This window comes from Gigantopelta aegis, chromosome 10, assembly GCF_016097555.1.
Source record: "Gigantopelta aegis isolate Gae_Host chromosome 10, Gae_host_genome, whole genome shotgun sequence".
NCBI classification, from domain to species: Eukaryota; Metazoa; Mollusca; class Gastropoda; order Neomphalida; family Peltospiridae; genus Gigantopelta; species Gigantopelta aegis.
Window position 1 is genome coordinate 23098637 of NC_054708.1, and position 23975 is coordinate 23122611.

At 35.6% G+C, this 23975-nt stretch overlaps 1 protein-coding gene across 1 annotated transcript in view; it reads right to left on the minus strand.

Moving 5' to 3' along the window:
• LOC121384085 (neurogenic locus Notch protein-like) overlaps nt 1-23975 on the minus strand; it is a 131184-nt gene that overhangs the window by 23563 nt on the left and 83646 nt on the right. The window contains 13 exon segments of the mRNA XM_041514312.1: nt 566-721; nt 2321-2333; nt 2335-2552; nt 3191-3336; nt 4107-4302; nt 4775-4888; nt 5629-5862; nt 6693-6806; nt 8127-8240; nt 10531-10719; nt 15174-15329; nt 18539-18772; nt 22157-22279. Coding sequence (XP_041370246.1) covers nt 566-721; nt 2321-2333; nt 2335-2552; nt 3191-3336; nt 4107-4302; nt 4775-4888; nt 5629-5862; nt 6693-6806; nt 8127-8240; nt 10531-10719; nt 15174-15329; nt 18539-18772; nt 22157-22279 — 2007 coding nt within the window.

Here is a 23975-nt window from a genome sequence, read left to right on the forward strand (position 1 = left end):
AAAAAAAAAATGATATATACATTATACAGATCTGAGAAAAAAACAAAAACATAGTATTATACAGATCTGAGAAAAAAGTTAATATATACATTATTAAACAGATCTGAGAAAAAAAGATGATATATACATTATTATACAGATCTGAGAAAAAAACAAAAACATAGTATTATACAGATCTGAGAAAAAAGTTAATATATACATTATTAAACAGATCTGAGAAAGAAAAAAAATATACATCATTATAAAGATTAGTAAATTAATGTGTGTATGAAATGAGTTGTCAATTGTGAATAAATTTTACAATGAAGACCATTTGTAAGATTTATCTCCCTTGTACCAGTGGAAAGGGGGGGTCTTTGACAAGAGGAAGTGGTAACAGAATTACACATGCTATATGGGGTTGGGTGGAAGTGGTAGAAAAAAAAAGGATTTGGGATTATGTAATTATAGAACAGGCCCAAATGGCAATGTTCAACAGTAAAATAGTTAATTTTGGTTGTACAATTTATCTGAAAAAACCCCAGTGATTTTGTAATATAATATTTTCTATATTAACATAGCTTACTGGGATCGCAGTTATCGGGGTTGGATTCACACTGTTTGCCCTCGTAACCCTTCACACAGCGACAGTGGTAGCTGCCATCGGTATTCTGACAGGTTCCACCATTACGGCATGGCGACATTAGCGCACATTCGTTAATGTCGTGATTACACAAACGTCCTGGAAAAGAAAAATATATATTAGTAAGCCAAAAACATCATAGACATACAGGAGGAACCAATTTAAATAGTATCAACAATAAGAAATGCATATCAGTTCATTTAAATGTCATTTTAAAAGTTTTAAACTGAAGATTTTTAAACTGAAAACTTTGAGACAAAACTATCCATCAAAACTATGACAATAGGGATACATGTTAAATATTTAGAATAATGTACTGCAAATCATGAAATTATATTTGTAGCATTAGAGTATTGGAGATATTAAAAATCAGCAAATAGTTCATCACATCAAAACAATGAAGTATTATAATGATTATAAAAGTATAACCTCAAATATGTACTTCCACAAATTATAAACCAACAAAAATTGCTATTAACAACAAACAAAATTTAACTGGCAAATTCAGACAATGAAATGCAGCAAAACCAAAATCGGCAAGCAACCCAGTGATTTAATATTCTGATGATAAAATAGTACAACAGATGCTGAAAGCTTCAAACATTACAAAAAAAAACAATTGAAAGAAATGCTGAAAGCTTTAAAACATTACATGAACAGCCATATTTCATAATCATACATGTATATGCTAACAAACATGAACAGTGTTTTTAAAATATATATAATTTCACTCCAAACTGCAAACAAACAACATAAAAAAAAGAAAAACATATATATATGAAAGTGATCTTTGCCATCAAATTAGAAAATTTAGCTCATGTGTTAGTATATATTAATCTACGCATACTATACAATGTTATGTGTACATTATGCAAATGCACCAGTCATCACATACACGATGCACATAGGTTTTGTTGTTGTTGTTTGTTTTTGTTTTTTTAACTAAGAACTTTAAATTAGTAAAACATGCATTCCTTTGTCATTTCAGAAGCGTGCAATGCATTTTCATACAAACACAGAAACAAAAAATATTAGAAAATATTTTAAAAACCCACTGTTTTAATTTCTAGCTGTAACAGCAAAATGCACTATAGTAATCATTGATTACATCACAATGTACAATAAGTGTGACTTATTAACATCACAATGTACAATAAGTGTGACTTATTAACAAAAATATCTGTAACCACAAAAATTTAATAAATTTGTTCGAATCAACAATTTTCTTTTCAAAAATTATACTAAATATGTGTTTTGGACATGTTAATTAAAATATGTGTCTTGGATAGGTTAATTAATTTACTAAATGACTTTTTCCAAAAAAATTGTCATTTACTAAATGACATTCTCCAAAGGAAGAGTCATCTACTAAATGACATTTTCCAAAGGAATAGTCATCTACTAAATGACATTTTCCAAAGGAGTAGTCATCTACTAAATGACATTTTCCAAAGGAATAATCATCTACTAAATGACTTTTTCCAAAAGAAGTCATCTACTAAATGACTTTTTCCAAAAGAAGTCATCTACTAAATGACATTCTCCAAAGGAATAGTCAATCCTGAGACACATATTCATATTTTCTTTTAGCTGTTCAAACATTTCAGAATGAGATCCAAAAACTGAACTAAATACATGGTGATGTTACAACTGATATCAAGCCAGCTTACGGCACTGCCCTTCGGGTGTAAAACGAACCTGTGTACCCAGGGTGGACACCGACACTCGAAGTTCTGGTAGTTTTTGCTGGGGACGCACTGCGCGCTGTTCTTGCAGGGACTGGGCAGGCATGGGTTCATCTCCACGTCGCAGTTCTTGCCCGTGAACGGCAGCTCGCAGTGACACTTGTAGTTGTTGATCGTGTCAATGCACTTCCCGTGGACACACGGGTTGCTGGCACACTCGTTGATGTTTATCTCACAGTGGGCTCCTGGGTAAAATAAAGAAATTCATAAATGATTGGATGGATATATGAAGGAATGGATGGAGGGCCCAGTTGTTCAAAGCATAGTTAAATTAGCGCTGGGCTAGTCTTAATATTTTCCTTTTAATTATTTTCACACATATACAAAATAAACTTTTAGATACGATTATATATTGATACCTTTGATTGTTCTGTATCAAGTTTCAACTTTATGATTTTCAATTCTCATTTTTATTGATTCGGTCCTTGGGTTTTTAAACATTTCGGTTAACCACAACTGGCCCCTGGTTGCTTTTTTATAAACGTTTTGTTTAATCACACCCCTAGTGCACATTCATTTTTTTAACCATCGGCTATTGGATGTCAAACATTTGGTACTTTTGACATATAGCCTTAGAGAGGAAACCTGCTACATTTTCCCATTAGTAGCAAGGGATTGTTTATATGCACCATTCCACAGACAGGATAGCACATACCACGGCCTTTGATATACCAGTTGTGGTGCTCTGACTAGAACAAGAAATACCGAAATGGGCCCATCGATGGAGATCGATCCTAGACTGACCGTGCATCAAGCGAGCGATTTGCCACTGGGCTACGTCCCACCCGCTTTTTAAAAAATGAGCTTAAGTACAGTGACTCACCTGTGTAGCCAGGCATGCACCGACAGTCGAAGTCGTTGAGGCGATCGATGCAGGTTCCGCCATGCTGACACGGGTTCGACAAACATTCGTTCTTGTCGTACTCGCATTTGAACCCGTCATATCCCGCCGGGCACTCACAAGTGAACCTGAAATATGCAAATATTTCATTTTTTAAAACAGAAAAAAAACAATGTTTGAGCAACACCTAGTTTAAAACAATAAGCTACAATCTATAAAGATTTTGTTCCAGGTAAATATATATTTTTTAAAATCATGCACTGTAATAAATGTGGGAGAGAAGTCTTTGTAAATGTATACTAAAATACAACACAATATATTTTTCATTGTTTTTATTAGTTTTAATACTCTTTTGGCATGAGGGAGATCCCAAAATAAACACATTATCTGTTTGCTCAAGAAATCAACATACTCCTTTGCATCAATGTTCAGATAAAAACAAATAATGTTTTAATTCATCTAATTTTAACCAACATATTTTAAAGGGACATTCCTGAGTTTGCTGCATTGTAAAATGTTTCAGACTAATAAAATATTTCTACGATTAAACTTACATTTTAAATAAAAAAATTTGTTTAGATTATCAGTGTCTGTATATTCAATGTGTTTCTGGTCATCTTAATATGTGAAAGAAGCCCAAACTGGATTTTTTTGTCTTCAAATAATTTCATGAAATAAAATGAAATTTAACCTAGTACAAATATTGGAATGATCAGAAACACATTTAATATGCAGCCACTAATTATAGTCATCAAAAAGTCTCTGTTTGTCGATAACATCTTAAAAATTGCAGCAAACTCAGGAATGTCCCTTTAATCTCTAATTTTTCATTACATCCCTGAAAGTTTCCTAAAGATTAAATTCCACTTGTCGCATAACCTAAATGACGGAAACGTACTTGTTAACTCCATCGATGCACGATCCGCCGTTAACACACGGACTGCTGTCACACTCGTTGACGTCGGACAGACACTGCTTGTCATAGTAGCCTAACAGACATCGACAGCGGAATCCATTCACCAGGTCCGTACACTCCCCTCCATTCGCACATGGACTTGACGCACATTCATCAATGTCAATTTCACAGTGCACTCCTGCAAAGAGAAAATGTTAAAATATACAAGCATACAGTATGAAAGAAAATCTATAAAAAAAATGTCAGTTTCACAGTGCACTCTTGCAAAGAGAAAATTTTAAAATATACAAGCATACAGTATGAAAGAAAATCTATAAAGAAATGACAATTTCACAGTGCACTCCTGTAAAGAGAAAATTTTAAAAATATACCAGCATACAGTATGAAAGAAAATCTATAAAAAATGTCCATTTCACTGTGCACTCCTGTAAAGAGAACAAAAAAATATATATAAGCATACAGTATGAAAGAGAATTGATAAAAAAAAAGCCCTGTTCTTAGATTAATCTCGGATGATCAAAAGTCAAGCTGGTTAAATTCTAATTTCAATAAAGATTGTTTAGGGGTGAAAAACCCCAACTGATTAATAAATTTTGGCTTTAAAATATTTAATTTTTTATTTCTGCAACAGGATAAAGCAAAGTTCAAACCTGTAAAGCCGGGCTTGCAGTGACAGAGATATTTGTTGATCTGGTCGAGGCACTTGGCTCCATTTCTACATGGGTTGCTGGCACACTCGTTATCATTGTTCTCACAACTCCGACCTACAGGTGGTAGGGGAAAAAAAACACAATAAGTTAATAATAATGACAACAACAACAAACTATATTTACTTAAAGGAAAAAAAAAGGTAAAAAAAGTTCAGTATACATACTCATACACACTCTCTTTTACTCACTTACTCTCTCACCCATCTCTCCCCATATCTCGCTCTCTCTCTCTCTATTTCCCCCATCACCTCTCTCTTCCCCTTCCCCTCTCTGCCTCCCTCTCTCTCTCTCTCTCTCTCACCCATCTCTCTCTCTCTCTCTCTATTCCCCCTTCACCTCTCTCTCTTCTCTCTCTCCCTCCCTCCCTCTTACTGTCTTACACTCACTGTCTCTAATTCCGTATCCCTCCCTCACTCTCTCTCCCTCTTACACTCACTCACTTTCATTCCGTATATCCCTCCCTCCCTCCCTCTCTCTCTCTATATATCTATATCTCTCTGTGTGTGCCTGTCTTTCTCTCTCTCTTTCTCTCTGTCCCCCTCCCTCTTACTGTTTTACACTCACTCTCTCTCTAATTCTGTATATCCCTCCCTCCACCTCTCTCCCTCTTACACTCACTCACTCTCATTCTGTATCCCTCCCTCCTCCCCCCCCCCGCTCTCGCTCTCTCGCTCTCTCGCTCTCTCTCTCTCACACACACACACACACACACACACACACACAGTATGACTTAAAACAATTTAAAACAATAACCACCAAGCCAGATATGGAATAATATTAATTATTACACCCACCTGATGTTCCAATTGGACATCGACACTCGTAGCCATTATCGAGATCAAAGCAGGTCCCTCCGAACTGACACGGGTCACTGGCACACTCGTTGATTTTTATTTCGCAGTAGGTGCTGGTGTAGCCAGCCGTACATTGACAGTAGTATTTGCCTAGACCATCGATACAGGTTCCATGATGACAGTTCACTCCTTGACAGTCATCCACATTCTCCTCGCAGTGCAGGCCAACATAGCCTGAAAGAAACGAAAGGAAAGTATTTTATTTAATAACCCACTCAACACATTTTATTTCCGGTTATATGGCGTTGGACATATGGTTAAGGACCACACAGATATTAAGGGAGGAAACCAGCTGTCGCCACTTCATGGGCTACTCTTTTTGATTAGCAGCAAGGGGTCTTTTATATGCACCATCCCATAGACAGGATAGCACATACCACGACCTTTGGTACACCAGTCGCAGTGCACTGGCTGGAGCGAGAAATAGCCCAATGGTCCCACTGATGAAGATCGATGCCAGACCGACCACACATCAAGCGAGCACTTTAACACTGGGCTACGTCCCGCCCCATAGCCTGAAAGACGCGAAGAAAAACAAGTTATAAAATATTCTAAAAAAAAGAAGAGAACTGGCCCCACGCTTACAAAACTTTAAAACCTACTTCAAAAGGCAAGAATAAAATATAAATTTAGAAAATTTGTTTCTAATTTTCATTATTAATCATACTTACCTAGTGCTAGCAGAACATATAAAATATAAAATATTTGTGTGGCCAATTTAATGTTTAAAAACTAGTCCTGAGCTGATTAAAACAATTTAAGTCGAAATTCAGGGCTTTAATAGTCTTGCCTAAACAAATGGAACTTATAGTTTGTGAGAAACTGATCTAAACATAAAACTTTAATGTTAAGCTATAACACAAAAGTTGATGCCGTCACCCCCACCGCCATCAGAAAAGTAATACCTATATCTTGCCTTTTAACTTCATAACTGTGAGACAAAGAATTATTAAAACCACATTAATGGTTCAACTCTTCGAGCCCTCGCAGTGGCGTTAACTCACCATTAACACATGAACACTCGTATCCATTGAACCTATCCCGACAGACTCCGTGGTTTAAACACGGGTTACTGGCACACTCATCAATATCTATGGCGCACGTCGGACCCTCAAAACCTGCAAAAAACAACATGTTACCAATTAATTACAATACTCTTATTGTATTATATATATATTATATATATATATTTAATATTATTTATGTTCAACATTATCTGTAAGATAGTGATTCAGGGCCCCATCCCTATACATTATCAACATTTCTGGGCCAATATATTTTTTTTTTTAAATAAATACACAGCAAAATCTTAAATATTCTACATATCATAAGATAATTCAAACCAGTTCAAGTTAATTACACTGCTGTTGTGAAATAAGCTTGTTATGTATATATTCTATCTAACCTGAAAAATAACACAATGGACACTTGATTATTGTTATTAAAAAATGAAAATGAAAAGATGGATCAATATCAGATTTTTGTTTAAAAATAGAAGCTGTGTATTTGCTTTAGAAAAACAAATGGGAGGCATCTGTGTTTACAGCAGAAGTACACTTAGAATACAAATACCGACCCAGTGTGTTTGTGGGAGTATTCCAGTCAGTTAAAATGACAGACCCTAGTTTTTAAACACTATGGCAAAAGGTTCATTATTAGAGCTGTTTTTGTAACTAGATTCTATTGTTTAGATGATCCATTTCCAAGTATTTATAATACAATAAAATGCATTTGTCAGCCTTTTCAAAATGCACATACCTCTGGGAAGTAATGGCTATGGAGGTGAAGTGAAGTCTATTTTTTAAGAATATTTCTCCATTTCTGTGATGTTCACAGAATCTAGTTTCACTCTAATATAACTTTACCAAAATGTGTTACAGGTTTGTGGATTAACCTAACTTAGTGTCCATTTTCAAAGTAATGTCTGTCAACATTTAACGAGTCTGTATCAAAGACCAACTAGATAATTCTTATTCTCTGGTGTAGTGACATTATCCATGGTATGTCATGAGTGTGACATATCACGGATAATGTCACTATACTACATGATTCACAGGGCTTCTAGAAATGTTTTTAAATCCACTAGCCATGGGATCTGTGATTTTAAAAATTTACTAGGCACTATTAAAAATTCACTAGCCCTACGTTACTTTAAGTTAATAAACTTTTTACTAAATACATAAATAGTAATAATCAGAAAGTTACCTAAACACGGAGATGGAGCTAAAAACACTAACATTGGGGGTTGGGGTGGGGAAAGGATATTCATATTTACAAAATAGATAACTGCTACATTTGACCCAAAAAAATTCACTAGCCGTCGGGAATGGCAATAGTATTTATTTACTAGTCCAACATTGAATATCACTAGCCATGGGAGTGGGGCTACCATAATCTAGAAGCCCTGGACTACAAGTATAAAAGACAAAACTACTTACCATTTGGACAGGAGCATTCGTATCTGTTGTTTTTGTCCCGACACACTCCACCATTCAAACAAGGATTGCTGAGACATTCATCAATGTCATACTCGCAGTTCGTTCCATTGTAACCTGCAAAAATAATTATTTTAATATAAATACTATTTTTTTTAAAAAGAACTTATTTCATAAAAAATCAGTTACGACTATAAACTGACAAAAGAGTTAACAGAATAAATATTGTGAAAATAAAAGCTAAAAAGAGTTGGCTATATTATGGCAACTCATTAATATCCAAGATCCCTTAATTAAAAATAAAAAACCCCAAAAACCCCCCCAAAAAACCCCATGTATTCCCATAGCAACTCAGTGGTCTAGCTATTAAAGAAACAACCACTGAAAATAAAAAGGATGTAACTGAAATAAAAATAAGAATATTAGTTGTTATTGGTGGGTTTTGGGGTGTATTTATTTTTGTTTTTGTTTTGTTGCTGCTGCAGAGAAAATGGAATAAATAATCAGCTAAAACTATCAATTTGAAATACAGTTATTTAGTTATTTCAAAAATAATAGAAAACAAACTGTATTCTACATGCAAAAATAAAAAAGATGCATTTCTTAAGGTTTCTGCCAAAAAGAGTTCCTGTTTATAGCTAACAAAAGATCTGATGTTGTTATCCTCTAAGCAGCAGAGATACTGGAATAAATATTCAGCTAAAAACTACCAATTTAAAATACAGTTATTCAGTTATTTCAAAAATAATAGACAACAAACTGTATTCTACATGCAAATTAATGGCTATTTTATTGGCAGTAATGTTACAACATTTCAGAATTTTTGTTTGATTAATTCACATACTATTACTAATAATTGAAAGGATAGTGTATCAAACTGTCTCTTATCTGTCAAACTATAAAAAAGATGCATTTCTTAAGGTTTCTGCGAAAAGAGTTCCTGTTTATAGCTAACAAAATATCTTTAACCAGGATTTATAGATATTAAGTAGACATATTTTGAAATGCTGCCACATATATGTTGCAATTTTTTACAACTGAATAATTTTAGCACAGATGGAGTAAGGGTTGGGGGGGGGGGGGGGGGGGGGGGGTATATAAATTATGAGCTAGAAAAGGGCAATTTGGAAAGATCTTAAACAAACATACATGGAGTCATTTAAATAAAAATAAACTAAAAAGATTAAACATTTGTAAACATTAGCATCAATTTTAATTTCACACTCAACCAAATTCTGCCAACAAACGACACTTAAAAAGACAATTAATGTTTCAACAGAAAAGTTATCCTGCACAAAACTATATTTCGTTCTCTCTTTTTTTTCACATGTTCATATATTAACGTTTGAAAATGTGTTTTGTTATTAGCTTAAGACGTTGAGATCCCAAACAGTCCCACACAACTTAAAAACATTTACCCACACATTTTCCTGAATCATAAAGCACGTGAAACACAGAAAAAAAGCCGAGATGAATGCTGCCCCCCCTGGTGAGAAAAAGTATCACAGTCATTTTCCCACAGTTACAGTAGCATGGTTAACTCTCTACAGATCTGTGCTCATCGCGGCTTTACAAAACCATCAGCCGAGCATGATGAAGAGACATTTATAACCAACCATGCAGTAGATACCTCAGTTATTACCTCGTGCATTAAAGCAATTTATAGGTACAATACAGTTAGTTGCTGGGGGTTTTATTTACTTCACTGCAGTGATATATTGTTAACATTTGCTTTTTTATTAACTTCTTTTCTTAGTAAATGATCCAGGTTAATAGATATATGTAAAAAAGGTGTGGGTTTTTTTTTTCTTTTTTCTTTCCAGTCCTCCCCTTAGAATAACATACCAGTCATATTTTGTCAGTTGAAATTTTGCAGTTTTGCTATGTCACAGTAGAAAGTAACCCAGTAAAGTTAGTTTCATAATCAATGGTTTTGTGTAATAAATATACCTATAGTTCGTCCCTTGAAATATTCCACATTATAAAGAAGCACCCTCATATATTACCATACAGATGAACATACAAATGTACATACACCACAGATACAGAAAGAAACTTAAACCCACTAAATTTTGAATTTTTAAATCTAATTTCATTATTATTCATGTTTACCTAGTGCTAGCACAACCTATATCATGATGTGTAGCATACTGGTTGTGCTAGCACAGTAAATTGAATAAGACCAACACATGAAACAAACAACTGCAATGTTCTTAATTAAAAGTTAAAGTGTCTTGTTTAACGACACCACTAGAGCACATTGATTTTGTTCTTAAGACAATTGAAATACATATTTAACAGGGCTTGCATCAGTTGCTTAGAATGTAGGATCAAACCTCCTCCTCCCTGGACACATTGTGGGGGTTTTCCCATCCCAATCACACAAGAGTTATACACAGTTGCTTACCTGGCATACAGATACACCTGTAAGCACCATTTAGATCCAGACATGTTCCCTCATTGAAGCATGGATCGGACGCACATTCGTTGATGTTCTTCTCGCAGAAGTGGCCGGTAAAACCGTCGGGACATGCGCAGTAGTAGCTTCCGGGAGAATTTACACACGTGCCTTGGTGTTCACATGGTGACAGTGTGCCTATAGGAACAAAATTTATTTTATAATTTCACACAACAAAACGAAATATTTTCATTATTTCATATAATAGGACAAAATATTTTGATTATTTTGTATAAAAAACTTATTTTAATATTAACAGATCAAAATATTTAATTATTTCACGTAAAAAGAACCAAACCTATGCTTACAAAACTTTTATTTATGATATTGTTAAATATTTGAGTCTAAACTTTTATAAGCACAGTCCCAGATATTTAGATTATTTAATACAGTAGTTTTCCATTCTTTCATAATACATGTACAACAGACAATGTTTTAAAAATAGAATATTAATGATTTAAAAAAAATAATGTACGGGTACAGTCAAACCCACTTATTTGCATACCCTCGGTGCTGCTCGATTTTGTGCAATTAACCGGGTTCGTCGATTAACCGATAGAGTACCGACTTTCACTTTGTAACAGCCATCCAACTACAAAGTGGCATGGGAGACAGTCTAGCATAATGCGGTACTTCATACCGGAACTATTACAGTTAACACATGTCACATGCAGTTGGATATATATAAATGTAAAAAAATATATCTATCGATATATATATATATATAATTAGCATGACGTTTTTGTTTTAATCTGTCAGACCTGAAATCATTTTTAAAAAAAAAAAAAAAAAAACTTCCGTCACTGGGCGTCGTTTTCTAAAAACACAAACTTTGTGCATTAAAAAATAAAAAACACTGACCATCCACTAGTGTAACCAAAGTGTATTAGCCATGTAGTTAATGAAATAAACTTGAAACAACAGAACCATCAACACGTTCACGTTTCATTGGTGCACGTGTTTACAAAATGACGTCAGTTTCCGGAATTACCGATTGACCGAATAGAATTACGTGAACTTGTATGAATTCGCTGGTATGGTGTTCTTTCCATCCCAAAAAATATGGCAAGCTTTGGTATTATTTGTGGTCCCCAAATAATGACTTTGCTATTGTTAAGCAATTAAAGTTAAGCTCAGCTAGTGAGTCGTTATCAGTTCCAGCAGTCTGCATTGCATGCATGACCGGTCTAACACAATTGACTGACCTTCATGGTGCGGTCCGACTGATTGGTGTCTAACAATATAGCAGAAACTTAGGGACGGTCCATAAATAACGGACTTTGTTATGTTTGTTTTTTTGACGACCTCCCCCACCAGTCTTTTTTTTCCCGCTACATTTTCCTGGAAGCAAGTGATAAATCGTTTCTTTTGTGTTCATCTAATGAATAAGTGAACAACAACCCTTTCTCAGTCACATTTATTAAAAACATAACCACCTAGGACGATTGATCTGTAATCTTTTAATTATTAACAAGGCTTCTCAACATAACGTAATAATTGACACAAAACAATGATTGACCTGAACACGTCAATCGAATAGGGCCTCAATAGTCGAGTGCGCATGCGTACAAGCGCACAGGCGGTACTTCTAAAAATAATAGTCGGAGAGTTACTTGTTATTGAGATGGCCTCTGATTAACAGCAATATATTGCAAACAAAACATTAGGTCTTAGGTTTATTCAACTTAATTATGTCATTCTTAAATCTTGTAGTCGGGTATTGTGATTCACCAGTAGTAACGGTCACACCATCTCATTTGCATGTCACACGTCGACTCTGTAAAAAGCGATTACAGTCGGCTTACCACACAGTGAGCTCAAACAAAACAGATTAATCGGCGATTTATTTGAGTTTTTTGGCCAAAGTTTGATAGACATTCTCAGTCATTTGTGACATTAATTTAGCACACACAAAAAAAAAAGAAAAAAAAAGTTATTTATATGTGCAAATAACCGATATATAGCCTGTAGTCTGTGCAATTAACCGGATGTTTTGTAGTGTTATAAGGGCAAATGGTTCCGTGTTGGGTGAAAATAGTTGATTAACCGAATTATGCTATAAACCGATGTGCAAATAAGTGGAGATGACTGTATTTAAAAAATTTGTAAAGAATATGCATTCTATAAACCTGTCCATATGTAAAACAATGTTATTAACTGAATACAAACTATTACCAGTGGTAATTAACTATAGCAGGGTATTTGTAATTAATACATCAATCATCAAAATGTGTTATGTATGTACCACACTCCACTCATACTACCAATGTTGAACATTACTTTTAAAATTCAATTGTTTCAAGTTTAACTGCATGAAAGCTTATTACAAAGGGAACTGAAAAAGATATATACAAACTGTTTATATTCATTACAAAGTTGTAAAAATGTAAACATATTTTGTAAAGAATGAATATTGCTTTGATTATTTTAATATTTTTATGATGTACATACACATATATTAATTATACTTTTAAAACATCTTGTATCTATTTTAATCAAGTCGAATTTATCAACTGTTTTATACCTAGTTGTAATCATCTGTATTATTAATAAAAATATTTTCCATCCTTCTACCAACTAAAATATGCCAAAATACTGGAAAAAGCACCGAAATGTAACATGATATGTTATGAGCGTGAGAATTTTTCTGGAAGTGGGAGATTATAAACTTCATTTACAGATATGCATCTGACCTGCCAGTGATTAGTGTCAGGAAAATTTAAACTGGGTCACAGTAAACTACCGTTTTGACACATTACACAAGTCTACCAAATTAAACCCGCAGTTTCAGGATTTTTTGGGGGGTTTTCTTTTTTGTAGAAAGATATCGAGACAAAGAAAATAGTGCAATGCAGCCAGCCAGCCAGCCATATTTTTACACCATTGCACTGATGTTCAACTTCTGGCAAGCCCAAAAGTGCAATACGGAGGTCATATACCTAACAAAGTCCTCTAGTACTAGTTTCTTAGTGGTGCTGTTGTTAAGCTATTGGCTTTAAGTCCGGTGGGTGCTAGGTTCAAATCCTGGTATCAGCTCCCACCCAGAGAGAGGTTTAATGGTTCAGTGGAGAAATTCAAGAAGACTGCACCAACTTCTCTCTTTAACTAACCACTAACTTTAATCTCTGCCCAAGACTCGGCCGAGATCGATTAAAGCAGACATTCCAAGTTTTACACTAAAAAGTAAAAATTTGACTTTATACTCAGACCTTTTAGACTATAATAATTTTCTTATGGACTAAATTTCATAATTTTTTTAAAAATTATAATCTTTTTTTTTTTTTTCTTTTTTTTTTTGGATGATAAACTATACTTCCCAGAAATATTTATGAATAATATTTATAGCATATACTAGAATCAAAACATTTACTTGATTATTCACTTTATAAAAACTAATATAGATAATAGTAAAAATGTAACAAAATTGATATAAAAACAAAGTATAGAAATAAATTATTGTTCACATTTTTTTTTTTGAAGGAGCAATGAAAAACAAATGGTAAGACAAATAAACAAAGAAGAATGAGTCTCCATTAAATGGTTTGAAGGTTTTCTAACTGTAATATTTAAGGTTTGTGCATCCAGGCACAGATGCAGGATTTCTGAAAAGGGGGGGGGGGGTCCAAATGTGATGACTGATCTTTCCTTTTACATAGTGTGCCTCTTACAGCATTTAGAACAGTTAATATAATCATGTTTCCCCTTAAAGGTTATGGTCAGTTTTCAAAATTGGGGGGGGGGGGGGGCATTCCTTATTTAAACAGACACTATACTTATGAAATGTAGTGCACTAACAAATAAGCCAATACTGGAACAAAATAAAGTTTTCTCAGGATGACTTTAATATATGTATTTTTCCCCCTACAAATGTCAAATACTTTAAAACACTGGTCTGAGTTAAAACAGTAAAACTTTACTCTCAACACTGGTTTTTCTCAGAATGGCTTTACTACCGCAAAACAGGGTACTAAGGGACTGCCTGGTAATGAGGGACATTTTTCCGGAAAAAAATGTCAGAAAATATTTCTCCTCTTTTACAGACAATGCATTAAATATAAATAAAGTTTGTTTTGTTTAACAACACCACTAGGGTACATTGATTTTTAATCATGGACTATTTACATTTGGTAATATTTACATATAGTTTTAGAGAGGAAACCTGCTACATTTTTTCCATTAGTAGCAAGGAATCTGTTAAGATGTGCCATCCCATAGACAGGATAACACATACCACGGCCTTTGATATGCTAGTTGTGGTGCACTGGCTAGAACGAGAAATAGCCGAATGGGGCTCACCGATAAGGATCGATCCTAGATCGACCGCACATCAGGCGAGCGCTTTACCACTGGGCTACGTCCCACCCTTACAAACACAGTAAAGTACTTTTATAACGAACCTGAAGGGGCGATGATAGTTAGTTTGTTATAGCAGTAGTTTGTTGTACACAGTTGGTTATTAATGTATAGGGGAATAAAACAGGACTTTACGATCAGTTCTTTCTATGCAGTAGTTCGTTCTAAGCATATTCATTATAAAGTGTACTTTACTGTATTTAAAAACACTGATCTGTTCTACAAACACAGAAACTTACTCTCGACACACTCATCAATATCCCGCGAGCAGTCGTCGCCCATGAATCCCTTGGCACAACTACAGATGGGTCCGCCCGTGATGGGTGAGGTCTGACAGAGGGCGTCACGGTGACAGGGGCTGCTGTCGCATGCATCCTGGAGGTGACAGCGCAGACCTAGCGACAAAGAGGGTTAGTATATAGTACGGCAGCCAGCAGACAGTAACAGTGATCAGGGAACATTTTGTTCTCAAAATCTAGTCAATTGAAAATTTATTAGAAAATTTGTTTCTAATTTTTATTATTATTCATACTTAACTAGAATAAGTAGCACAACAGCTATGGTATCTCCAGCCGGCTTCAATCCACAGGATGGGGAAAAGGGGGAACCACGGCGGCAGAAGCCACCACAGCCTCCTTGTGTACAACCCGTGTTGAAGCTACCTCTGCCATTGGAGATACCATAGTTGTTTGCTAGTACAGTAAGTTGAATAAGATTATTAGCAAATACTGGGTTTTTTAATGTTTTAAAATTGCGTAGCGATATCTTAAACTTGTGTAGTGAATCGCGATTCAATATTGAACAAAATGTTCCCTGGTAATGTTTTCATACAATGTAAGGCACAGTACCTTTGTGGTTTTTTCAAAGTCCATGCGTTGGACTGATAGATAATATAGAGGGTTTCATGCACATGATGTAAATTATAACAAGTTAGTGTATGAACATGGAATATAAATATGGAATGTAAATATAATAAAGTACATATTCTATACCATATATGTAGATATTTTAAATCAATTCATATTTAGACTGAAGATGTAGACATACAAAGTCCAAATTACGGACTTTGAATATTAAAAAAGTACATATATAGAATATAACTACAATAAAGTGCACGTTCTATATGAAAATAAAATTTAAAATACCCATGAAAAAACAAACATAAAACAATTCATATTTGGAATACTGTTACACAAAAATAATTCCACGTTATGTGCATGTAATGCTCAGACCTTTTGGACAGTACATGACATAATGTCCAAATTCTATGTTATGGATAACTTTGTTTTTAAAATTTAATTTTTGCATTAGGTGCATTTACAAAACAAAAATGGTAAGAGAACATATGACATTAAAAAGCCTCCTTCCCCACAATTGGTCACTGGCGATGTCATAGGTAAGTCCAGGAAGGGCGTGCCTGAACCTTCAGGATATGGGTACGTAAATAGAGTTCCCGTTCCCATTGTCCATTAAAAAGAATGGCAGCTTTACCATAATACATTTAAAGAGTTACCACAAAAAAATTAGATATACTGTAACCACTGAAAAGGTTCTTGTGATGTAATGATACATGGGTATCAAGACTGCTGTATATCATTTCAATTAATGAATTAAAACACCTTCACTTAAAGGGACATACCCTAATTTCAGCCCATGAAAATTAACATTAAGTTTAGTAAATCTACAAACCTGTAACACATTTGGATAAAGTTATAATTGAGTGAAACATTAGTCTGTTACTAGGAAATGGTGAAATACCCTCTAAAAATAGACTAAAACTTGACTCCATAACTGTTATTTCTCAGACGCATGTGTGTTTTTAAAAATATGAGAAATGCATTTTGTGATATTAAAAACACCAGGATGACCGAAAACACTTCAAATGTACAGAAATGGATTATTAAACAATAAAATTTAAGTAAAGTATGATTTCAGTTATAAAAAAAAATGGCTCTAATAGTCAAAACTATGCCTTAGTGTTTAAAAACGAGGGTATGTCCCTTTAAAACTGATTGGCACTTGTATGTAGATATTCTGATGCAATCATATATAAAGCATTCACAAGGATATCATGTGAATAAAATGAGACAAGAGGTAGAAAGAAGAATAAATATGGTAATACAGAATCCATGCCTTGGAATGGGTGTCATATAATTTTTAAATAGAGATATGTGAAGACTGTGTAAAAAGTTCTGGAAATTGAAAATCAAGATATATAAGAAAACAGCATTTCCAATCTAATAGTAACACCAGTGTGAGTTGGAGAACACATCAGTTTAGTACAAAGAATGACAGAAATGAAGTGAAGTAAGACTTCAAACATGGGGCACTTCATGTACAGGATACAGCACAGATACTTTACATATACAGCGGACCCTGTCTAAACCGGACCCTGTCTAAACCGGATCATGCCAGGACCTAATATTTATCTGATTTACACAGGATCCGTGTTTTAGAATTTAGAAAATTTCCATTTTTATTTACAATATTTTTAAAGCAGGAAGGAAGGCAGGAATAATGTTGTATTTAACACATTTTAATTATGGTTGTATTGTGTTGGCCATATGTTTAAGGACCACACAGATAATGAGAGAGGAAATCCACTGCCACCACGTAATGGGCTACTTGATCTGCTGTGGAACTTGGAAATAATTCAACTTGCATGTTCAGAGCAAGCTATTGACAGTTCTGGCATTGGCCCAGTTCTTTCGTCCAAGATACTCTTTTGGACTAGCAGCAAAGGATCTTTTATATGCAGCATAAAAGATTACTTAAATAAAGTTATACATGTAGAATGCATTTGGGTGTTTTTGTGTGTGTTTTTTTTTTTTTTTTTTTTTTTTTTGGGGGGGGGGGGGGTTGATATTAAAAACATTTCATGTACTATAAATAAATCCTCTTTTTGATTTACACACTGCTAGAAAACCAATAAATATTTTTAAAATATAATCTGGAGACAAAATTCAAAGCACAATATCAGACATTAAAGGTCAGGTCATTTTCAGTATTAACAGTACACAGGAAGAGGTCCCAGTGCCCTACAGAAACACAATACCTAGCTTTATTGCTAAGATGTGAATGACTCATTACCTACAGAACTTGCACCAATAGCTGTGTGTTGCAGATGTTCAATGAAAGCAATGCAGGCTTAAAGACACCCACCCTTACTGGTATATATCCTTTTAATCTGCTGCTTTTTGATATTCAATGCACATTAATTTACAATTTTCGTCCTACCAATTTTGAGAAGAAATCTGCTACCATTTTACAATGACAATGACACCAAGACATCTTGTATATTATGTAGTTTAACGCTGCTTATCTTATATGTAGAATTTCGTAACAATCCAAATTAATTTTTCTTCTTCGGTTAAAAGCTCATTACTAACACATGCTGTTCTGTAAAAGCATTGGTCATATACGAGATGGACTTAGAACCTTTAATGAAAAAGGGGTTGTTAATTTGACATGGGCAAAAATCATAATAAATGTAGCCAAAATGTTTTTTTTAAACATTAATTCCAGAAACATTAATTCCAGTAACATTATCAACCTGCACAAACAGATTACAACTGTCAAATCAGTTTGAGAAACAAGAACTTACCCGTTTTGCCTTTCCGACACTCGCAGTAAAAGTAGCCGACGCGATCGTGACAGGTGCCACCATCATAGCATGGCTGTCTAGCGCAGTCGTCGATGTTTTCGCTGCAGTCGCTGCCAGTCCACCCGTTAACACAGATACACATGTACCCGCCGGGTTGGTTGATACACGTCCCACCATTGTGGCAAATTGTCGGCTGTTCTAAACACTCATCAATGTCAATATCACAGAATTGGCCTGAAACAAAGAATGTATTGGTTTAAACAATATATATATATGTATATGTATATGTATATGTATATGTATATGTATATGTATATGTATATGTATATGTATATGTATGTGTATGTATGTGTGTCTGTGTGTCTGTGTCTGTGTATGTATGTGTGTGTATATATACACACACACACTACATAGATATAGATATTAATCAGCTCTGTAAAATCTGAATGACAAAACCGTATTCCGTGATCAAAATCGTATCTCTGCACATAGCGTTCGAAAAGATGTTTTAGGCAGTCATGATGCACAAAGTTGTTTTTTTTACAGCCAAAGACTGGTCTCACAGCCTCTGACACTTGGGAATATTCTCAGTGCAGGAAGGATGGAAATGTTTTATTTAATGACGCACTCAACACATTTTATTTACAGATATATGACGTCAGACATATGATTAAGGACCACACAGATATTGAGGGAGTAAACCCACCGACGCCACTTCATGGGCTACTCTTTTTAATTAGCAGCAAGGGAATCTTTTATATGCACCATCCCACAGACAGGGTAGTACATACTATGGCCTTTGTTACACCAGTTGTTAAATGGAACATGCATCAAGCAAGCACTCTACCATTAGGCTACATCCTGCCCATACATAGCCTATCAATTTTGATTACCGGTAGTATAGTGCCGTTTGGAATGGGGGGGGGGGGGGGGGGGGGAATGCACTTTTTTTCTTTTTTTTTTACAGCCAAAGACTGATCCCACAGCCTATGACACTTGGGGATATTCTCAGTGCAGGAAGCCAATGCAGGCAATACATCTTGTGTGACATGTCTGCCAAGTGGGGCATCACAAACGAACACCACCACGGCCAGTCTGACAATGTGATAAGCAATTGTTTCATCCGCCCTATTGCCCAATTGTAGACACGGCTCTGCATCAAGGTTTTTGGCATCTAATCCCTCACGCGAATCCGTCCAGAAACATTCCTTGGCACACATACCAGCTGCTCAAAAGATTGCAGGAAGAATTTGGCACACACCTGTGTGATGATAACATATGTATGGATGGACTTTTTTGTTTTGGATATGGTGAAGATGTCGGGGGGGGGGGGGGGGGGGGGGGGGGGAAATGACACCATAAGACTCTTTAAATGCATTGCTTCATATACACGGAACATATGGTCACCTTTTGTGCCACAATATTCGCATTTTAAAAATAATTTAGGTTTGATCTTTCACCTGATGTTTAACTTTAAACATACCTGTTGATGGTGCTTCATGTATAACCATTTAAGAAAAATTAATATTCATTATGCAAAACCAAAATCCAGCTTGTTTTAAGTAGAAACATGTTTTGTGTCCGGTTCCCTGTATCTAATGGTTATATGCAATAAAGTTTGATTTTTTTTGTTTTTATCTTTATCTTGTACCATACAAAATGCTAACGTTACAACAATGTAATTAGTTAAGTATGATATATACATACTTACAACATAATGAAGCAATGGTGTACATCAGAAAAGAATAAATGTCACATGTGGTTCGGTAACTAATAACTGGTTGCCATGGTATGAATCACCTTGCTCTACAGGTAAGGAGTGGGTGAGATTAACATGGCCGTGTGGTGTCACCTCAAGTTATTATGGTTTCAACAACAGTCTGATGGCTATGACCCTTGCCCGTGAGGTGAAAAACAACACAATTTTAAATTTAAAAAAGTTAAAGTTTGTTTTGTTTAATGACCATGGTAGAACACATTGATTATTTATTCATGTCAAACATTACGGTTATATGGTGTCGGACATATGGTTAAGGACCACACATATATTGAGGGAGGAAACCCGCTGTCGCCACTTCATGAACTACTCTTTTCAATTAGCAGCAAGGAATCTTTTATATGCACTATCCCATAGACAGGATAGCACATACCACGGCCTTTGATGTACCAGTCGTGGTGCACTGGCTGGAGCGAGGGATAGCCCAATGAGCCCACTGACAGGGATCGATCCCAAACCAACCACATATCAAGTGAACACTTTACCACCGGGCTACGTCTCACCCCTTGTTTGATCAGATCCTTACCCCCCCCCCCCCCCCCAAATTAAATAAAAATAACATTCTCAACTTTGTTCAGCTATGGTAACCTGAATGACCCCGTTTTCAGCTTATTTCCATGTCTAAAGGGTCTTTCATGTACACATTCCCAGACATGACAGCACATACCATGACCAGTCATGCTATAACAACAGATGCATTACAACCATTACAACACCCAACACCTCGGGTTGCCATAGTTTAGGGCTTAAGCGACACTTGAGGGACCTTTAAAAAAAAGCCAAAGCATTTCCAAAACGTTCAATCATTCGCATACTCCGCACAATCTCGGCCAGTAATTAAAGACTGTGTGACCATGTGCATCAAGCCATGGCAATCGCCAGTCCACGATCTCACACAAAACTTCTTTCAAGACTGTCCTTAACAAACCTATCTTTCAATCGCTGCGTACCAAACTGAATGATGCTGCCCAACAAATCCACTGAGATGCATTCAGATAAAAACTGCGACTGGTGTATTTCAATAAGAAAACACCCAAGTCATGGCAAGCTCTATTAAACAGGCATTTTCGCCAGCTTACAATGACAAGTTTCCTCCTAATCCCTTAATGTTGTCATCCAACACAATGCAACCTACGTGGTTATAAGTTCAAGTAAGTAATCTAAGGTAGACTGGGGTTTTAGGGTGTTTTTTTTGTGTTTTTTTCTCCCATCATTAACGAACCATGGAAATTCTGTGAATGTCATGATAATTGGTCTGCCATTGAATTTGTTATAAAACTCTCAAAATATTGATGGATGTGAAATTGAGCAATTGGCAGATGTCTTGGTAATGGGATAGGGAAAAGAAAGAAAGAAAGAAAGAAATGTATTATTTAATGATGCACTCAACACATTTTATTTACGGTTATATGGCGTCGGATATAAGTCAAATAACTAAGAGAACTCTTTTTAAAGTTCTGATTTTGTACTTTTCAATTATCAGTTTAAATGTAACACAAAGTAAAAATCAAAGAAAAAAAGAAAACTGTTCTATACTGATGTATTTTAGAAAATTTGTTTTTAATTTTCATTATTGTTCATAGTTACCTAGTACTAGCACAACAACAATGGTATACAACCCCGAGTCATAACCTACACTGCTGAATTATCTCCCCGTGCCGGATGTATAACGTACACCTGCGCATAGGCAGACCGTATATCCTCGTTTTTGATTCTGCGGTCCTTCATTGTGGTCATGTTCATGGTAGTTTGTAAAACTTTTGTTGTAGCATTGTTGTTGTGCTAGTACGGAAAGTTGAATAAGACTATGTACATGTCCGTATCAGAGGATATTTGCTTACCTTTGTATGTGGGTGGACACTTGCATGTGTAAGTATTAATCCCATCAATGCAGGTCGAACCATTTGCACAGCGGTTGTGTTTGCAGTCATCTATGTTCTTCTCACAATTCTTGCCACGGAAACCTGAAATAAGTAACAAAATATACAACATGTATTTACCACTTTCAGCAACACCATTTCACTAACATTTCACTAACATTTCACTGAATGAAATACTGATCTGAACATTGATTTTTAAAAAGCCTAATTAACTGATGTGCATATTGTACATGTTAATGTATTTGTGTCAAATACAAAAGTCACTAAACATATTTGATCAGACCTGCTATTGTAACTCTCATCACAAGGCATTTTTTACTAGTCATACCATCATGCTTATTGGATTGACAACTGGATGGATAAATGGATGGTTTGGATGGATGGATATATGGATGGTTTGGATGGATGGATGGACTGATGATGGATGGATAGATGGACTGATGATGGATGGATAGACGGATGGATGGATAGACGGATGGATGGATGGGTGGGTGGGTGGATGGATGGATGGATGGATGGATGGATGGATGGATGGATGGATGGATGGACTGATGATGGATGGATAGATGGACTGATGATGGATGGATAGATGGACTGATGATGGATGGATAGACGGATGGATGGGTGGATGGATGGATGGATGGATGGATGGATGGACCGATGATGGATGGACGGATGGGTGGGTTGACAGGCAGTTGGATTAAGATGAATGAATGAATGAATGAATGAATGAATGGTTTATTGAAATACCAGAATGAAAAATGTATTGACTGTTGGGGATGGATGGATGGATGGATGGATGGATGTATGGATGGATGGATGGATGGATGGATAGGACTGATGGACAGACTGATGGACATATGGATGGATGCATGGATGTATGGATGGATGGATGGACAGACTGATGGACATATGGATGGATGCATGGATGTATGGATGGATGGACAGACATATGGATGGATGGATGGACAGACTGATGGACATATGGATGGATGCATGGATGTATGGATGGATGAACGGACATATGGATGGATGGATGGAAGTATGGATGGATGGATGGCGGACGTATGGATATGTAAGAAAATAAACATTTCTAAGTTTGCCATGTACTGCACAACCCTATCAGCGAACTATCAACTTCTACTTTCAAATACTCTATGTGGAGCTGTATAAATGTGAAATAAACTTCAACCTGGAAATCAAATTGGAGTAAACATGTGTAACAGCATTTTAATCTGCCCACATCTCCTTATCGGCCTTGAAATCCAGCTTTGTCCAGCAGATTACTTACAGACAACAAACTAGCGGGCCAAGCAACACACTGACAAGTGACATTGGTAGTGAATTCAAATTTGAATTCTGTCTTTCACTACGAAGATGTATGTTTGATACAAAGATTTCCATCTTTGCATTTCAGCTGACTTCACACACCGCTCATTGAACAGGGAAACCACAAGCAGTATTAGCCGCTCAGAAGATAAACACCGGCCACATAGAACGTAAATTCCTTATTCCCAGGGGAAAATGATCGTGCCTGGATGACTGTTTACACCAAACAATGACTTCCTGTACACCATATCGACAACATTCCTCATAAACACTGATCATCATTACTAGAAATAACCATTCGGACATGTACCAAATGGCTAATAAAAGTAAGCGGTGTGTATTCCACAATGCTTCGAGTATTCCACCATGTCACTGGCTGTGTAAGCACGGCGCTTTCTCCACGTTTCTCCACGGTAAAAAGCTATGCAGTTGGACTCACACTGATGAATGA